The sequence below is a fragment of the Equus przewalskii genome, chromosome 8, assembly GCF_037783145.1.
Source record: "Equus przewalskii isolate Varuska chromosome 8, EquPr2, whole genome shotgun sequence".
NCBI lineage: Eukaryota > Metazoa > Chordata > Mammalia > Perissodactyla > Equidae > Equus > Equus przewalskii.
In genome coordinates this window covers 11670240-11686044 of record NC_091838.1, presented here as the reverse complement: position 1 = coordinate 11686044, position 15805 = coordinate 11670240, and the positions used below count along the sequence as shown (strand labels likewise).

The window sequence follows — 15805 nt, the reverse complement described above, 5'->3', positions numbered from 1 at the left end:
ATATTTTATTAATTTGAACATTTTTAGAATGGCAGAAGCTTGGCATTAGACTATATGTGATGGATCATAGCAGCCTAGACATTATCTAAATTATTTTCTTTTTGTTTTAGCCCAAATTGTTTCTTGTGAAGTAAGATTAAGAGATCAGTGCAAAGGAACAACCTGCAACAGGTAATATTTATTCTTATTATTAAAATTAACTCACAAACTATAAGAAATATTTTCATTTTGTACTGGCATTCAAAGAAACTAAATTTTGTTTGCAATTTCTTTCTTTTAGATATGAATGCCCTGCTGGCTGTTTGGATAGTAAAGCTAAGGTTATTGGCAGTGTACATTATGAAATGGTAAGTATTATAAGTGTAATTATTTGGGCATAGAGTCCTTTCATATCATATTTGATTTTTTAATGTGAAAAATAATTGACATAGGTATAGATATTTTTCTCAGAAATGTTTGATTAATTAAAGTTATATAAATAATAACTAGTCCTGTCCTATGCAGAACTCTGAATTTTTTTAACATCCTTTTCTCCCCTCCTCTTCTCCAAGCAATCCAGCATCTGTAGAGCTGCAATTCATTATGGCATAATAGACAATGATGGCGGTTGGGTAGATATCACTAGACAAGGAAGAAAACATTATTTCATCAAATCCAAAAGAAATGGTGTTCAAACAATTGGGTAAGTATCCGAATGATCCTTTGGACCAGAGATTTTACGTTGGAACAATGAGTTAACATATTTTTTTTTAAAGCAAAACATAGAAGAATTTAATTTATAAAGAGAGAAAGTCATTTTTAAGGCTCATTTCAACTACATAATTTCCATTGACAAAAAGAAGGAAAAATGTTTAAATTCAAAGTTGAACCCTTTTGCTTAAAAAGAGTATGCTAAAACTCCAAATTTTGTAGAGTTTTATTAATAATGCACAAGTTTACAGTTTTTCCCAATGTGGGGTAATAAATTTTTCAACTATGACACAAAATACCCCAGAGAAGGCTAATTGATTTGCATATTCTTCCTGTGCTGTTTAGGGGAGAATAGTTTATTTCATGCAACAGTAACTTCGTTAATAAGATAAATTAGATTACTAGATAAAAGAGCATTTTGAAAAGTCTCTAAATATGTAATATACTATGTCACCTGTCTTTAGTTCATTAAGTGTAATTTAACCTAACGTAAAAGCATTGATTTACTGTTGAAATGTTTCTCACATTAAATATACAAACTATTATTCTAAAGCACTATATATTTTCATATATACTCTATAAAAAGTAGAAAAATATGGGCTTTTGAAATATCTTTGTAGTGTCTCTTTCTTCTATGTAAAAAAATAAAATTTTCTTAGGAAATATGACATAGTCTCTTTACTTTGTGACCATACAATTACATGAAACTCCACAGTAGGGAATTTATAATGATAAGAAAGAATTTATTAAATATCCTTGCAAATTTACTGGAATGACTTCCTAAGTATACAATTTTGTTCGAAGGCTTGATGCCTGGTTTTCAGACGTTAGCGATTACTCTCTTAAGTAAAAGCTTATAGAAACATTTATTGATTAACTTATTCATTCAGCCAATATTTATTATTGCCTTCAATAAATAATAAATATTAGTTATTAGCATAAGTAAGCCAAACACTGGATGTTGCATTAAAGAACATTTATCTTATTATTTACTTTTGTTCTCTTAACTTAGTTTTTTATTGTGTTTATTGTAGAAACTCTCTTGAAACTTGAAGACCGTTTCATATTAAAGTACCATCACAAATTACCTTTTGCAATAGAATTTTTTCTGAAAATCTGGGTATAGATAAATCAATTAAAATTTTGATATGTAGTGATATATCTATTCTTATATTCTTGCTTTTTAACAATGCATATAATGAGAAAAAAATCATTCATTTCTTGTAGACATTTTACTAGATACTAGGGGGAACAAAAAAATGAATAATGTGTACTCCTTTAAGGTACTTATTATCTGGTAGTCTTTTTACACTACCTATATTTACTATTGTGAAAGCTTAAATAGTTTGGTTCTGTGGTGACAGGTAATTAATATATTGAGAGTTTCAATTTTAACAGGAAACAAATATATAGATACAAATATGTATTATTTTATGATATCTATAAATTTTTGAGATTAATAGTGGAAAGAGATCATTCTCGAATATCAAGAATGGTGTTGATTTGGTTCATACTTGAAGATAATATGGATTTAGCATAAAATAGATGATATATTCTTACACTCCTACATATCTAGATATTTAAATGAGTGTTTAAGAAGAAATAAAGTATTCATAGACCTAAAGAGATACCAGAAACTACGTGGGTGATGATGCATATAAGAAAATGATTGACATTTTTATGTTTTTATCTTCAGCAAATATCAGTCTGCTAATTCCTTCACAGTCTCTAAAGTCACAGGTTAGCACTTTTTTCATGTTTTCTTACTACTGTGTTGCATGTTATTGTTTCCAAAGGATTTGCTTATTGTTTTGTGTTTCAATTCTTCAGTTCAGGCTGTCACTTGTGAAACAACTGTGGAACAGCTCTGTCCATTTCATAAGCCTGCTTCACATTGCCCAAGGTAATGTTTTCAGATTTTCTCCTCCTTTTTTCCATCAGTGAATATATGTGGGGCTTTGCCCTGTGATAACTGTTTTTGCCTGAAATTGTGACATCCCTAAGGTTCAGAGGGTGTATGTTCTTGATTTGCTCAGCAGCAGGGAGCAATGGGGCGTCACAACATCCATGCCTCCAGGCACTCCTCCTGCGCATTCTCAAAAAAATTATTTTTTGTCTCTATAATAATTTTTATTTTAACATTTAAAACAAAGAATCAATGTTCACGCTGACTGCTTTGCCAGGCTTGGCCTGGCAACAAGTTCCACACACACTCAGGTACTCGTCCTGTCATTGCACAGCTCTGTAACTGATCCACTGAGGGCACTGCAGCCCGTTTCCCAGCAGTCAGACTCTGAGTTCATCTTCCACATGGATGCCTTACCCGAAACAGGCTGTGGGGCGCCTGCACTTGGACTTGCCTCCACATTCTGAAACGAGTAAAGTTAGCACAATTCTCGTGGCGACTTTCACCTCAGAGTGTCATGTTTATTGAAGTGGGACTTTGAATGGGGAGGTGGAGGTACTGTCTGCTCTGTAAAAAATTGACATCTTCCGTAGCTCTCTAGATTGCATGCAGTCAGAAGTAAAATAAAGTTCAGCAGTGAGCACTTCCTCCTGTTCCCTCATAGCAGGGCTTGTGCATCCACTCTGTCTGTTCACATGTGTTGGGAAGGGTTCTGTCTTCGTCCGCTTGGGCTGCGCTTACAAATACCCCGGACTGGGTGGTGTAAACAACAGAAATTTATTTTCTCACAGTTCTGGAGGCTAGAAGCCTGAGACCAAGGTGTTGGCAGGTTTGGTTTCTTCTGAAGCCTGTCCTTGTTGCAGGTGGCTGCCTTCTCTCCGTGTCCTCACGAGGAGGGGAAGGCTGGGGAGGAGGGGAGGGAGTGGAGAGAGGAAGAGAAAGAACACTCTTCTCTCTCCTGGGATCAGGCCCCACCCTTCTGACCTCATTTAACCTTAATTACCTCCCTAAAGGCCCTATCTGCAAATACGGTCACGCTGGGGATTGGCCTTCAACATATGAATTTTGGGGACACAAACATTCAGTCTATAATAAGTTCTTACTATAGAAACTAAAATGACATAATTCATATTTTTAAGCATTGTCATCTAATTCCTAAATTAGATAAATCTTGTTATGATTGGTGAGTCAAAAAGCCCATCTTCTGCCTTTATTTTTATTTTTGTTCTGTATACGCTTTTTAAAAAACTTATAATGGAGTTTATCTGCTATAAAATAATGAAAAATGTTTCATTTATCTTGACCGAGCTAAGGTGAAAACAGTTAGAAGTATCATGGCCGTCGCCATAACCAAGAGTGAAGTGTGTTCCTACACACCCAGACTTAATTCCGGCCACACCACCTCCGTTAATGCAAAGAAACCCCATTTTAACTCTAAAAACCAGTAATGAGATTTAGAGATATAATCAGAATGGATCAACTATAGTTACTAAAAAATTAAGAGAGCTCACTTTTTATGGAAAAGTTTATTTACTTTGGAAAAGGTTCATCATTTGCCCTTTGAAAAATGAAGCGGTGTTTCACTTAAAGAGTAAGATTGGTTGTTCCCGAGGTAATAATGACTGTGATGTTGATATAAGGAGTAAGTACTTCATTTTCTATCTCATTTAAGGAGTTTCTTGATTATAAATGCGATGATAAAACCAATCAGTTCCTTCACTTAGAAATAACTAACCTGTTTCCTTCTAAAAACCAAATCTGCTTATTTCTACTCTAATGCAAAAATACTGTTGTAATATTTTTGGTCGGCTAACTTGGTACATGCTGATTTGAATACTTTTAAATTCTTCCACATTTATTTTTACTGGAATCAGTGCGTTACACAATGTGTAGGATAGTTTGAGTTTCCCCTGCTGTTTGAAGTGCAGCTCGTATGTTTTTACCATCTGGTCACTGATGAATTATGCCAAATACTTTTGTATAAAAATGTAATCTCCTCTTACTGGAGCTTCACTAATTATGCCCTTATAAGGCTCACAGATTTAATTAAAGTCGTGGTTTGTTTTATAATCTTAGAAAATTTTGTAAAATTTTTTTTTCCAGATTTCTCAAACCCCTCTGCTTACACATTGTATTTTTATAGAGAGAAGAGACATATTGCTAGTTGAGACTGTTAATTTTAGCATTGTGATATGGTGAAAAAAAGCAAGAATTTTAGAATTATCCATTTATAAATATTTATTAAATACCTGCTATATACCGTATTATGGTAGGCCCTAGCCGTGTGACTAGGCTTCTGAGGACTAATTTCTGGGGATAATCTCTGTGAAGCATTCCAGTAGAAAGCTTCTGTCTAGTAGATACTCAGTAAACGGTAACTTTAATATCTATGGGATCTATAGCGATATTGTTCAAAGAGGGAAAAAACCATTTGAGTAAAATATTGATAAATGTTTCCTATTTATTGGCTTATTCCGGGAAGGGAAATATTCCTTTAAAAGGGAAATATCTAAGTGTTTTAAATTTAATTTTAACTTTTACTGTCACCAATGTAACAAATCAGTGCAAATAATGATTTATACATAGTTTTGACCTTAAGTGGTCTGGAAAGCTCCCTCCTGTTTTCTTTTATAGATTAAATGAAGCAAAAGTTATCTTTTCTTTTGTCATATAAAACTTTTAATAGTTTCATAAATTAGGTTATAGTAGTAGTATTTATATGAAAATTTCCAGTTTTTAGGAAACCGTATGGTTGGTGCATCTGTTTTAGAATTTCTTATCATTTAAATAAGTTGAGACATAAATCTATTCTGGAGAAAGATGCCAAGAGCAAATAAATGGAAGAAAGTAAGCGCAGGACGAGCAGGAAGAAACAAGATTTTCTTGTACAGTCTTGTCCTTGAAAGGTTCCATAGCTGGTAGTACCGCCCAAAATAAACTCTCTCTATTATTTAGGACCATAACCTTGTAAAAATTGTGTGTGTGTTTGCGCGTGCTATTGGAAATCTTTTTTTTTTTTTCCAACTTGGGGATGAGGTATAGGCAGGTGGAAATCTTATCCTGATATTTAGAAACAATTAGATCTTTAAAATCGATTGAATGCTCAAGATGTAAAAGCAGGTGTCATTAAAATGTGTCAACATTTTTATTCAAAGCTTAGAAGCAAATTGTTGATAAAGGAATGTTTACTCCATCACTATCTACATTCTCAGGAGTCTGTAACACGATGTTCAAATCAGACATTAGAACACAAACAAGCCAAAACCTCCTCCAGTCTTTCTTTGACCGGAATTTACCTAAGTAGAAATGAACTCGGTTTCGAGCTGCTGACCTTGGCTTTTCACAAACCAAGTATTACATATGGTCAAGGTGGAGCCACACAGCATGATCCTAAGGGCAGAGCACGTGGTTTTACTACCACTGGAGGGATGGGGCATGGCCAGCAGTTCTCAAATACAAGGAGAAGATTTTACAGTCGACGGGGACACCCTTCCTCCTCCTACAGAAACCTTTGACAGCATCTCTTATAAAAATCAACCCTTTAATTTAATGTTATAAAAACTCAGATTCATTTATTAGTTATATTTAAATGGCTCTGGTTTCGATATAAGAAGTATATGTACTCTCTATATAGAGTGTTATATAAATTTTATCAATAGAATTTTTTTTTTTTTTAAAGATTGGCACCTGAGCTAACAACTGTTGCCAATCTGTTTTTTTTTCTGCTTTATCTCCACAAACTCCCCCGTACATAGTTGTGTATCTTAGTTGTGGATCCTTTTAGTTGTGGCATGTGGGACGCCACCTCAACGTGACCTGATGAGCAGTGCCATGTCCGAGCCCAGGATCCGAACCCTGCACCACCTCAGGGGAGGGCGAGAACTTAACCACTCGGCCACGGGGCCGGACCCCAATAGAAATTTAAATAAGAAACATAGCTATTTTTTACAAGCTATCTTTAGGAAGAGCTGCTTCAGTTGGTAAAGGTAGTTGCAACTGAAGTTGTTTTAGAATGCTTTTAGGAAAATTATTGATGCCTTCATTAAACAATGATTTTCGTGTAGTCATTTTGTTGAGACTCTGGTTTATAATGTAAAATGCATTGTGTTTTCTTCAGTGTTAGTTTTTAATTTCCTTTTAGTGAATGAGAGTGTGTGTGTATGTGTATGTGTGTACGTGTGTGAATTCAGAACAGCCAATTAATTAAAAAAACGTACTGGGCGCTGACCCCGTGGCCAAGCCGTTAAGGTTCTGTGTGCTCCGCTTTGGTGGCCCCACGTTCCTGCGTTCAGATCCCAGGTGTGGACCTACTCCGCTCATCAGCCATGCTGTGGAGGCATCATCCCACATGCAAAATAGGGGAAGATTGGCACAGATGTTAGCTCAGGGACAGTCTTCCTCAAGCAGAAAAAAGAGGAAGATTGGCAATGATGTTAGCTCAGGGCGAATCCGCCTCACCAAAACAAACAAACAAAAGTACCACTTGACAGTTTCTTAAACTCTGGGAGTGGATTTTTTGAAATATCATTGATTGATTGAACACTGATAATTGGATCTTATGTTTAAATAAAAAGTTTTTGGAACCTTTAAGCCAGTCAGATGTCAGCAAGGCAATAAGATATCTGGAGAAAGAGCATTCCATGCAGAGAACAAGCTAAGCGCCAAGGCCCTGAGGAGGCGCCTATTTTGTATGTGTGAGAAATACATTAGGCCAGTGTGACCAGAGCTGGGTGAGGAAGTGGAAGAGGAGTAGGTTATAGTCAGAGAGGTAATGGGCGGACAGAGTGTGCAGGGCTTATTGGCCGTTGGAAGGATCTTGTCATTTATCGTAAATGAGATGGGAAGCCACTGGAGCATTTGGAGCAGAGCAACGATGAGATTGGACTTGTGTGCTTCACTGTAAGTGTGTGGAAAAAATAGTTTGGAGGGAGCAAAGTTGGAAGCAGAGAAATCAGAGGAGAGCCTATTGCAGTGAGCCAGACATACTGAGAAAGGCGTCCTGATGTTTCTTTCAGCTATAAATCCCCAAATTAGAAAGCTTCCTGGCTAAATTAAAAAGCTCAAAGAATTTAAAAAAAAAATAAAAAGAAAAGAAACATTTGTGCTAAAAGCTGGAAGTGGATAAAGTAAGCAGAAGCAGTTGTGTCCACTGCCTGGCTTATACAATTGAGCTATTTCAGGAAAAAAAAATGGGTAGGGTCTAGAAGGCTGAGTTTACTTTTGTGTATGCATATCTATGGTCTTCTTAATAAGAAAGACTGAAGTAACCAGCGACTGAATATTTTTATGTATATTTTTTCAGAGTCTACTGTCCTCGTAACTGTATGCAGGCAAATCCACATTATGCTCGTGTAATTGGAACTCGAGTTTATTCTGATGTAAGTATCTTAATTTATGCAGCTCTCAGTATTCATGTGGGTGTGTATATTTATACACACACATATATATATATAAGCCTATGTATACATATACATTTAAGTGTATATATGTACACTTATATTGAGAATAAGGAAACAGATTCTCTGTTGACGTACATAGTCTCAGAAGAGTTAATCATCAGTAACACTGAAAAATGAATACCCATATATGCAAATATGAGTGCATAATAATTTGACTAAATTTTTCTTCATATCCTACCCATATATCTTATATCAGACACGTAATGAAATGGTCTGGAGGCATTCTTGAGAAGGAAAATGCATTTTGCTTTTCTTTAATCCTCCTTTGGCTTCTTCAGTATTCGAAGAGTAAATTGGATAATTAAGAAGTTGTCAAATATATGAACAGCATCTTCACCGCCAAAGGAGCATTTAAAAAGTAGCAGAGAATCAAGAACAGATAAAACATTAAAATACGTACAAAAGGAAACCAGTTGAGGGATGTTGCAGTGGATGACATTACTGGGGTTGGACAAGGAATATTAGCTGTGAGGGCTTCAGTACATATAAGCGCTTTTTGAGCCAGGTTTCAAATGTGGGTTGGTAGAGAGGATTAGGGAACACATCTAGGTGGGATGACCGGCATCTACAAAGATAGGGAGGTGAGAGCAAGAGAGCTGTATGCAGGCATCACATGGTTTGCTTGTCTCTGAGCTGGTGAGAATTGAAGCTAAAAGGGGCTGTGGCCAATTTTGAGTGAGGGGTGAAGGGATCCAGCTCTTGAAACCTGTGAATGGAGGGTCTGAATGCATGCTGATGAGTTTAGATTTTATATAGCAGTCCTTTAGAAACCATCACAAATTCCTAAGCCAGAGAGTTACAGAAACAAATCAGGAAATATACTCTTGATACACAATGCAGTAGAATACTATGGAAATATGATTGTGGAAAGATACCTGAAATATGTGTCTTACCACCCTGTTTCTCTTGGTGAAGTTCATTGAGGTCCAGGTTTTTGCAGTTCAGCTTTACCTTTGAGGTCATTCTCCAAATCTGAGTCTCTCCCCAAGCTTCAGCTTTGCTACGTTCTTATCTGTACGTTCATCATACTACTGGTATCTTAATTTGCTGGTCCTCATGTTTGTGCTTATCTTCTTGTCTCTATTTGAAGACGTCCTTTTTCTAATTTCTCTGTGTGTTAAAATCATGATCATTCTTCAGATCCTAAACTATTGCCACTTTCTCTGTGAACTGTCTTGCTGGATCTCCTAATGCAAGTCTGACGTCACCCTTCTTTCAACCCCTATACCTTTGTAGCGCTTAGCGACTTCTGTTAGGTACTATGATTGTTTCCCCACCTCTTTTATTCATTTTTAAGTTTCTTGAGGGCAGCAGCTGGGCAATTCATGCATCATTTTTTCATCAACAATTTGATGGGTGCCAGGCTATGAACATGACAGGCTTGCTTCCTGCCTTAACAGAACTTAATAGCACACAGTGACATCGGACATTAAGCACATAGGTGTTTGTTGAAAAAACGAATAAATAAATGTGTCTGAATGAGCATATCTAGAATCACAGAGATTTCCAAAGAAATCATTCCTTCTAGATTGTCCCTTTAAGCACCCAAACTTTTAATTTTAGTCACGTGTGGTGAAAATCTTTCAAAATACCCTACACATTTCTATACTTATAAGCCATCTCCTTGCTAGAGTTAGGTTTTGTTAGAATTTATATCCTGAGGTCATTATATTTTCCTACCTCAGTGAAATGGGTAGGTAATTATGTATTATTATATGGATCCTTCTAAAAGTAAGTTGGAAATATAAAGTTTACTATTAAATAGTAAGTACAGAGTCAGAGATTCAGTCATTGACTGACAATCTTCCAACCCCCTAAAACGTCCATTATCTTTTTAAGTACAAGATATGAAAAGATGAGGACCAATCTACCAAATTCCCCCCTTCTCTTTCCTTCCCTCCCCTTTCCTGTGTGTGTGTGTGTGTGTGTGTGTCTCTCTCTCCATTTACAGAGTTACAATTTGTACATTCTCTTGCTTTGAACTTTTATTTCTCATTTGTTACAGATAAAGTTAATTTCTGCATTCATTTAAAATGTTCCACTGCTTTCGCAGATAAATTCTTCTTTCTTTAATTCATAATATATTAATTCTTGTCAAGCCTGTGTATGAAAAGAAAATCTCTTCTGACCTTTGAACTCAAATAGGAATGCCTGCTGACTGCATAGTTATGGGCCAAACAATAGTTTCAAAACATATTAAGTGCTTGGATTTAGTGAATGTTACATCTAAGCACTTTTCCTGCCTTCGGAAAAATGCTGATAATAGTCCTTTAACAAAGTAAGATAAATACTTGAAATATGTACAGAATTATTTTTAATTCCATCTGTTATGAACCATATTGGATACAAATGTTAATTTAGTGAGAGACTTTAAATGGTGAATAAAATGCTTCCTCAGAGTAAGGAAACGAGGTTCTAGATATATGGCATTTTGTGATATAGAAAACATGAGAAGGATTAAACAGCTTGGCATTCGGGCTCTCTGATCTAATAAATACTGACTGAAGCCACAAAGTTCAGAGCACAGTAATAAAGCAAGGTCATATAAGAGGCACATGCTTATGTGAATGTAAAAAAGCACATTAAGTCACTCACATGTGCATAGAGATAAGAAAAGAACAGACCAGTGGGATCAGAAAAAACCCGTGGGGCTATGAGGTGGATTGCTTTCTACTGAAACAGTTCAAGTGTTTCATTTTGTAGGATTTCCTCAGGCTATACTCAGCTTTGGACAAATTTTCGTAGAACGTTCGGATTAAAGCAAATGTTAAAATCTAGAGAAGACTTGCATGGGCCAAAAGAAAAGAGTTTACTTCTAGAAGTCAGTAGTTTTAAAAACATGAGAGTGTTGTACTTGAAACAATAATTTTCTCCTCCTTAGAAATCCCATTCAATTCAGATTATGTAACTGGTACATTGTAATCATAGAATTTTCCTAGTGCTTCATGTCAGACCATTCAAACCAGGGTGAGAGGCACTGTAAATCGAGGTAGCGGTTATGACTATTTGCCATGTTTCTCTTCTTGGGGTCATTCTTTCAGGCAAGTTTTCTGGGCATAGATTATATTATTTAATAGGAAAAATACTCCCCCATTTAATATAATCCTATATTTTTGGGAAAGGGATGGTAGACATAAACAGAACTGTTTGAATTTTTTCTAAGTCAGAACTGAGCATAAACGAGGTGCAGATAATCCCATCGTGAACATTCGGCCAGAGTGGCTCAGGAGGGACTAGCAAAAGCTGAAATTTAAGAGTGATAATCAGGCCCTTGAAGAGATAAAAAGAGCTGATTTGCCCCTTATTGCCTCCACAATAGAAAAAGCCTGCTGTTTGGATAGACAAGTACTTGCTGGATTAGATGGTGAAGGGGTTTTACATGGCAGCCACCCTTAAGATGGCCCTTCAGACTTGCTTAGCATTGGCTTTGACTTTGTGACTTTGGAAACTTTCCTTCATGCACAAAACATCATCCAGTAGCTGCTCACTGAGTATCCATATAGAGACAGATGGCAGCGACTTCTTTCCAGTAGAAGAGTAGGCTGGACAAGCTCAGCAGAAATTTCCTATTAACGGCAGGTTTTTCCTTGCTCCCTCAGCTGTCCAGTATCTGCAGAGCAGCGGTCCATGCTGGTGTGGTTCAAAATCAGGGTGGTTATGTTGACATTATGCCTGTGGACAAAAGGAAGACTTACACTGCTTCTTTTCAGAATGGAATCTTCTCAGAAAGGTAAATTAAAAAAAAAGAATGTGTGTATTTATATACTCATATATATACATGTATATACCATCTATCCCTTTATGCTTGCGTTACAACCAACTCACTTTAGTATGGATTTGAAGTCATGTGGCTGAGCCAGTCTGTTTCCTTAGCACACCGTGTAATAGTCGGTCCTCCAGGGATGGGGGAAGCTGCAGTACCAGAGGCGCCTGTCTGCTGCAGGCTTATAAAAATCAACATGAAAATCGGATTACGAGTCAGAACCACTCTTTTGTTAATTGATTTTATAATGAGCAAATTTCTTTCATCCTCTTTTGGATTTTCTAGATTAGTTTTTATATGTAATTCTTTCTAGGTAAGCAAGGCACAGAGTATTTCTCTAATCCAGTTATTTGACAAAGTATTTGACCAAAACAATGAGTCTGATTTTCCCCTGAACCAAATTCTCTTTTTGATTGGAAGTTGGATGCCTAGTATGATATAAATGAACTCTTTCTGGTCATCTCATACTACTTCGTCCATTAGTATCATATATTTTACTGGTTTGGGAAAATTCATGTGACTTACTTTATCAACTATTAATAAAAGTTAGGAGAAGAGAACCTGTAGTCATTTTTCAAATCATTGGTACTTGTGGAACAAATATTCAGTCCCATGTATTTTGTATGGATACAGAAAAATCCCTAGCTTTTAGACTTTTACTGGGTTCTTCAAAATGTCAATGGAGGGTTGACATATACAGTAAAGTTTCTCTAAAGGACACCAAAGGATGTGACATGCAGGGTATCCAGACGACCTTCCACTTAACCATCTGGGTTCCATCTTCACAAAAAGACAGACTTGTATTTAGCATCTATTTTCAGATGAGACTACATCAAGCCATCATTATTAAGAAGCTGAGTTCTCTACCGCCTGCCTCTTCTGGCTCATAGCACTACTCTAGATTACTAACTTATTATTTCCTAAGTCTGACAAAATTTAAATTCTATTGCTATCACACTTATTAATACTTTTAAACATCTGTGGTTTCAAGAAAAATTTTAGAAAGTAAATTTAATGGTCAAATCTGAAAGATCCTAAGAATTTCTTCACTGAAACACATACACACACATACGGAGCTCTCAATATATATGACTGACATATATATATGTAAAAAATATTGTATGATATTTAAAATAGATATGCTGTATAAAATAGATCCTTCAGTTATAGAGTCTGATATGCAATTCTATAAGCTAAACTGAGTGATGTGGTTTCATTTACTTGTCATATTTCTTAAATTTATTCCAAAACTATAAGATGACAGATGATATCGTACAAAAACTGGGAGCACCTACCATGAATTTTCCAGATACTGCTAGGCACTTTAAGTGTATTGTCTCCACCAACAGCTCTATAAAGTTGATTCCATAAACCCGAACTTAATAGATGTGTTAACTGAGGCTCAAAGAGGTTAAATGATGTGCCCAAGGTCATCTGACTTGTCCGTCTCAGAGCTTGGGTTCAGCTCTAGGTCCGTAGGCTCAGAAATACGCATTTTTCCCAGTGCCTCACTGTGTTCAAAGAAGACACACCACCAAACACATTCACTTTCTAGGGCACTTTGTGAATCTGTTGCCTACAAAAAAAGTGGCTTCGACTGGCTATCTCCTTGTATGAAACCTGGTGCATGTGTGTGTTTATTGTGTGCATGTCATGTGTGCACACTTGTGATCTTCATACTTCTTTCACTCTAACACTTTCCCCTTTCTTTTCTTGTACATGAACAAATATATAAGACGAACTCTACCTTGTCTCCTCTTAGCATTTATGGTGTTATCTCCAAAAGCCTTTTATTATTCTTAGGAAAATAAAACTTTGTGCAAAAATGTAAAGACTTCAAAGTTTACATTGGATTAGAATAAATAATGATTAATGGCATTATCAGTCTGTTTTAACTTTTAGGCACTTAAATGAAACATACCTTGATTGATATTGCCAAATGAAATATAAATAATTTAGGAAAGAATAAAGTATATGATTTTGCATTGCTTTTAACTTCCGTTTTGAAATACTTCCAAAATGAGATTGAGCGCTTCTCTGTGTGTTTCCATTTCAGTGAAGAAATTCTTAGGACCTTTCAGATTTGACCAAATTTCCTCAGTAAAATTTTTCTTGAAACCGTGGATGTTAAAAGTATTAATAAGCATAATAGCAATATAATTTAAATTTTGTCAAACTTATGAAATAATAATAAGTTAGTAATCTAGAGTTTTGCTGAACTCTGTCTTTTTAACTTGCAGTTAACTTTTAACCATGCCAGTCAGTTGTAAATCTGGATCTCAGTATTCCCCAGGAAAATGGAATGATAGCTGCCTAATTCTGCTTTATTAGAACCAACGGTGGTAATATATGAAAACATGATCTAGAATCTGTGAAGTTCTATACAAAATACTGTTATTACCACTCTGCCTCTTAAATTTCTTTGGTAAACTTACAGCCCAGCATACAACCAAGGTTTAAGGAATTATGTCATTTTCACTCAAGCTTTCCAATAACAATAAATTATAGTGACCTAAGAATTGACCATCTGGATTCACAGAGCTGCTTTCTTGACTGTCATAAGAAAATACGATTTATTTGAAGGATTATATATGTAGATGACATCAGTATACTTTTTGTATTTTTTGCAGTTTACAGAATCCTCCAGGAGGAAAGGCATTCAGAGTATTTGCTGTTATGTGAAATGGAACACTTGGAACACGTAAAGACTATTCCAAATGCCATATTTCTGAAGTTTGTATAGAACTGTAACATTACTGTACAGAAGATATCAACTATTTTCAGCCCCCCCCAAAAGTGCCAAATGCATATAAATCTTGATAGACAAATTCTGTAAAATAAAACATGGGACATTAGTAGCTTTGGGAAAAGTAATGAATATGTAATGGTTTTAGAAATCCTGTGTTAAATATTGCTATATTTTCTTAGCAGTTATTTCTACAGTTAATTACATAGTCATGATTGTTCTACATTTCATATATTATATTTTATGGTGCTTTGTATATGCCACTAATAAAATGAATCTAAATATTGAATGTGAATGGCCCTCAGAAAATCATCTGGTGCATTTAAAAATAATCATCTAAAAAGATGAAGGAAACTATATTATCACGTTTTCCCCAGTTCAGTACTATGCTCTTACGTCCAAATAATCTCAAATTATTTTCCACTTAATATCTGTATAGTTTTTCTCTTCTGTTAAGTTGGGGCTTATAGAATATTAAGTCCTGATATTGCACTTCTTATTTTGTATAAAATAATTCCTTAATATCTAAATGAATCTGTTAAAATGTTTGATTCCTTGGGAACGGCCTTATAGTAAATGGAATGAAGTCAGAGTAGTGGTATGAAAACATTTGTAGTGATCATATAGTAAATATAGGGTTAAGCGTGGGCAGCCAGAACTTTGTATTGTTGAAACTGAGGTCACACATTTTCTTTCGTATCCTGGCAAATACTCCTGCAGGCCAGGAAGTATAATAGCAGAAAGTTTAACAAAGATAAACTAATGTATTGCATCACCATTGCTACTGATTTTCTTAATGGTAAATGGCCTTGTGTATAAATGTTGCCATATTGTGGTACCTATGATGGTTATATATTAGTTTCTATGAAAAATATATTGTGCTTTGAGACTAAAAATATATAAAATTTTAGTTTTGGTATTTTTTTTTCCCTGCTGATGAATTTACTCTTTCCCTGTAAACATATTAAAATTAATCATGTTTCAAAATATTCTTTTCAGTCCCCTTTGCATCTTTATTTTGATTTAGAAATCATTTTAAATTAACAGAATTATTGTAAGTCTTTTAAATGTGGGTTATTGACATTAATATAAATAGCATCCTTAATACCAGAAATCTGCAAAATCAACTTGATTATTTAGGTATTTGTATATGAACAAGAAGATGGACAATCATATATTTAGAAGCATTATATGAAGGGAAAATTTGAATAAAAAGAGATTAATTTATAAACAAGAAGGAA

At 35.2% G+C, this 15805-nt stretch overlaps 1 protein-coding gene across 1 annotated transcript in view; it reads left to right on the top strand.

Moving 5' to 3' along the window:
- CRISPLD1 (cysteine rich secretory protein LCCL domain containing 1) overlaps positions 1–15553 on the top strand; it is a 46867-nt gene extending 31314 nt beyond the window's left edge. Inside the window, exons 8-15 of the mRNA XM_008514164.2 lie at positions 111–171; positions 281–347; positions 552–682; positions 2387–2430; positions 2521–2593; positions 7899–7974; positions 11655–11785; positions 14449–15553. Coding sequence (XP_008512386.1) covers positions 111–171; positions 281–347; positions 552–682; positions 2387–2430; positions 2521–2593; positions 7899–7974; positions 11655–11785; positions 14449–14500 — 635 coding nt within the window. The 3' untranslated portion in view covers positions 14501–15553. The remainder of the gene's footprint in view (positions 1–110; positions 172–280; positions 348–551; positions 683–2386; positions 2431–2520; positions 2594–7898; positions 7975–11654; positions 11786–14448) is intronic.
- Positions 15554–15805: the final 252 nt, after the last annotated feature.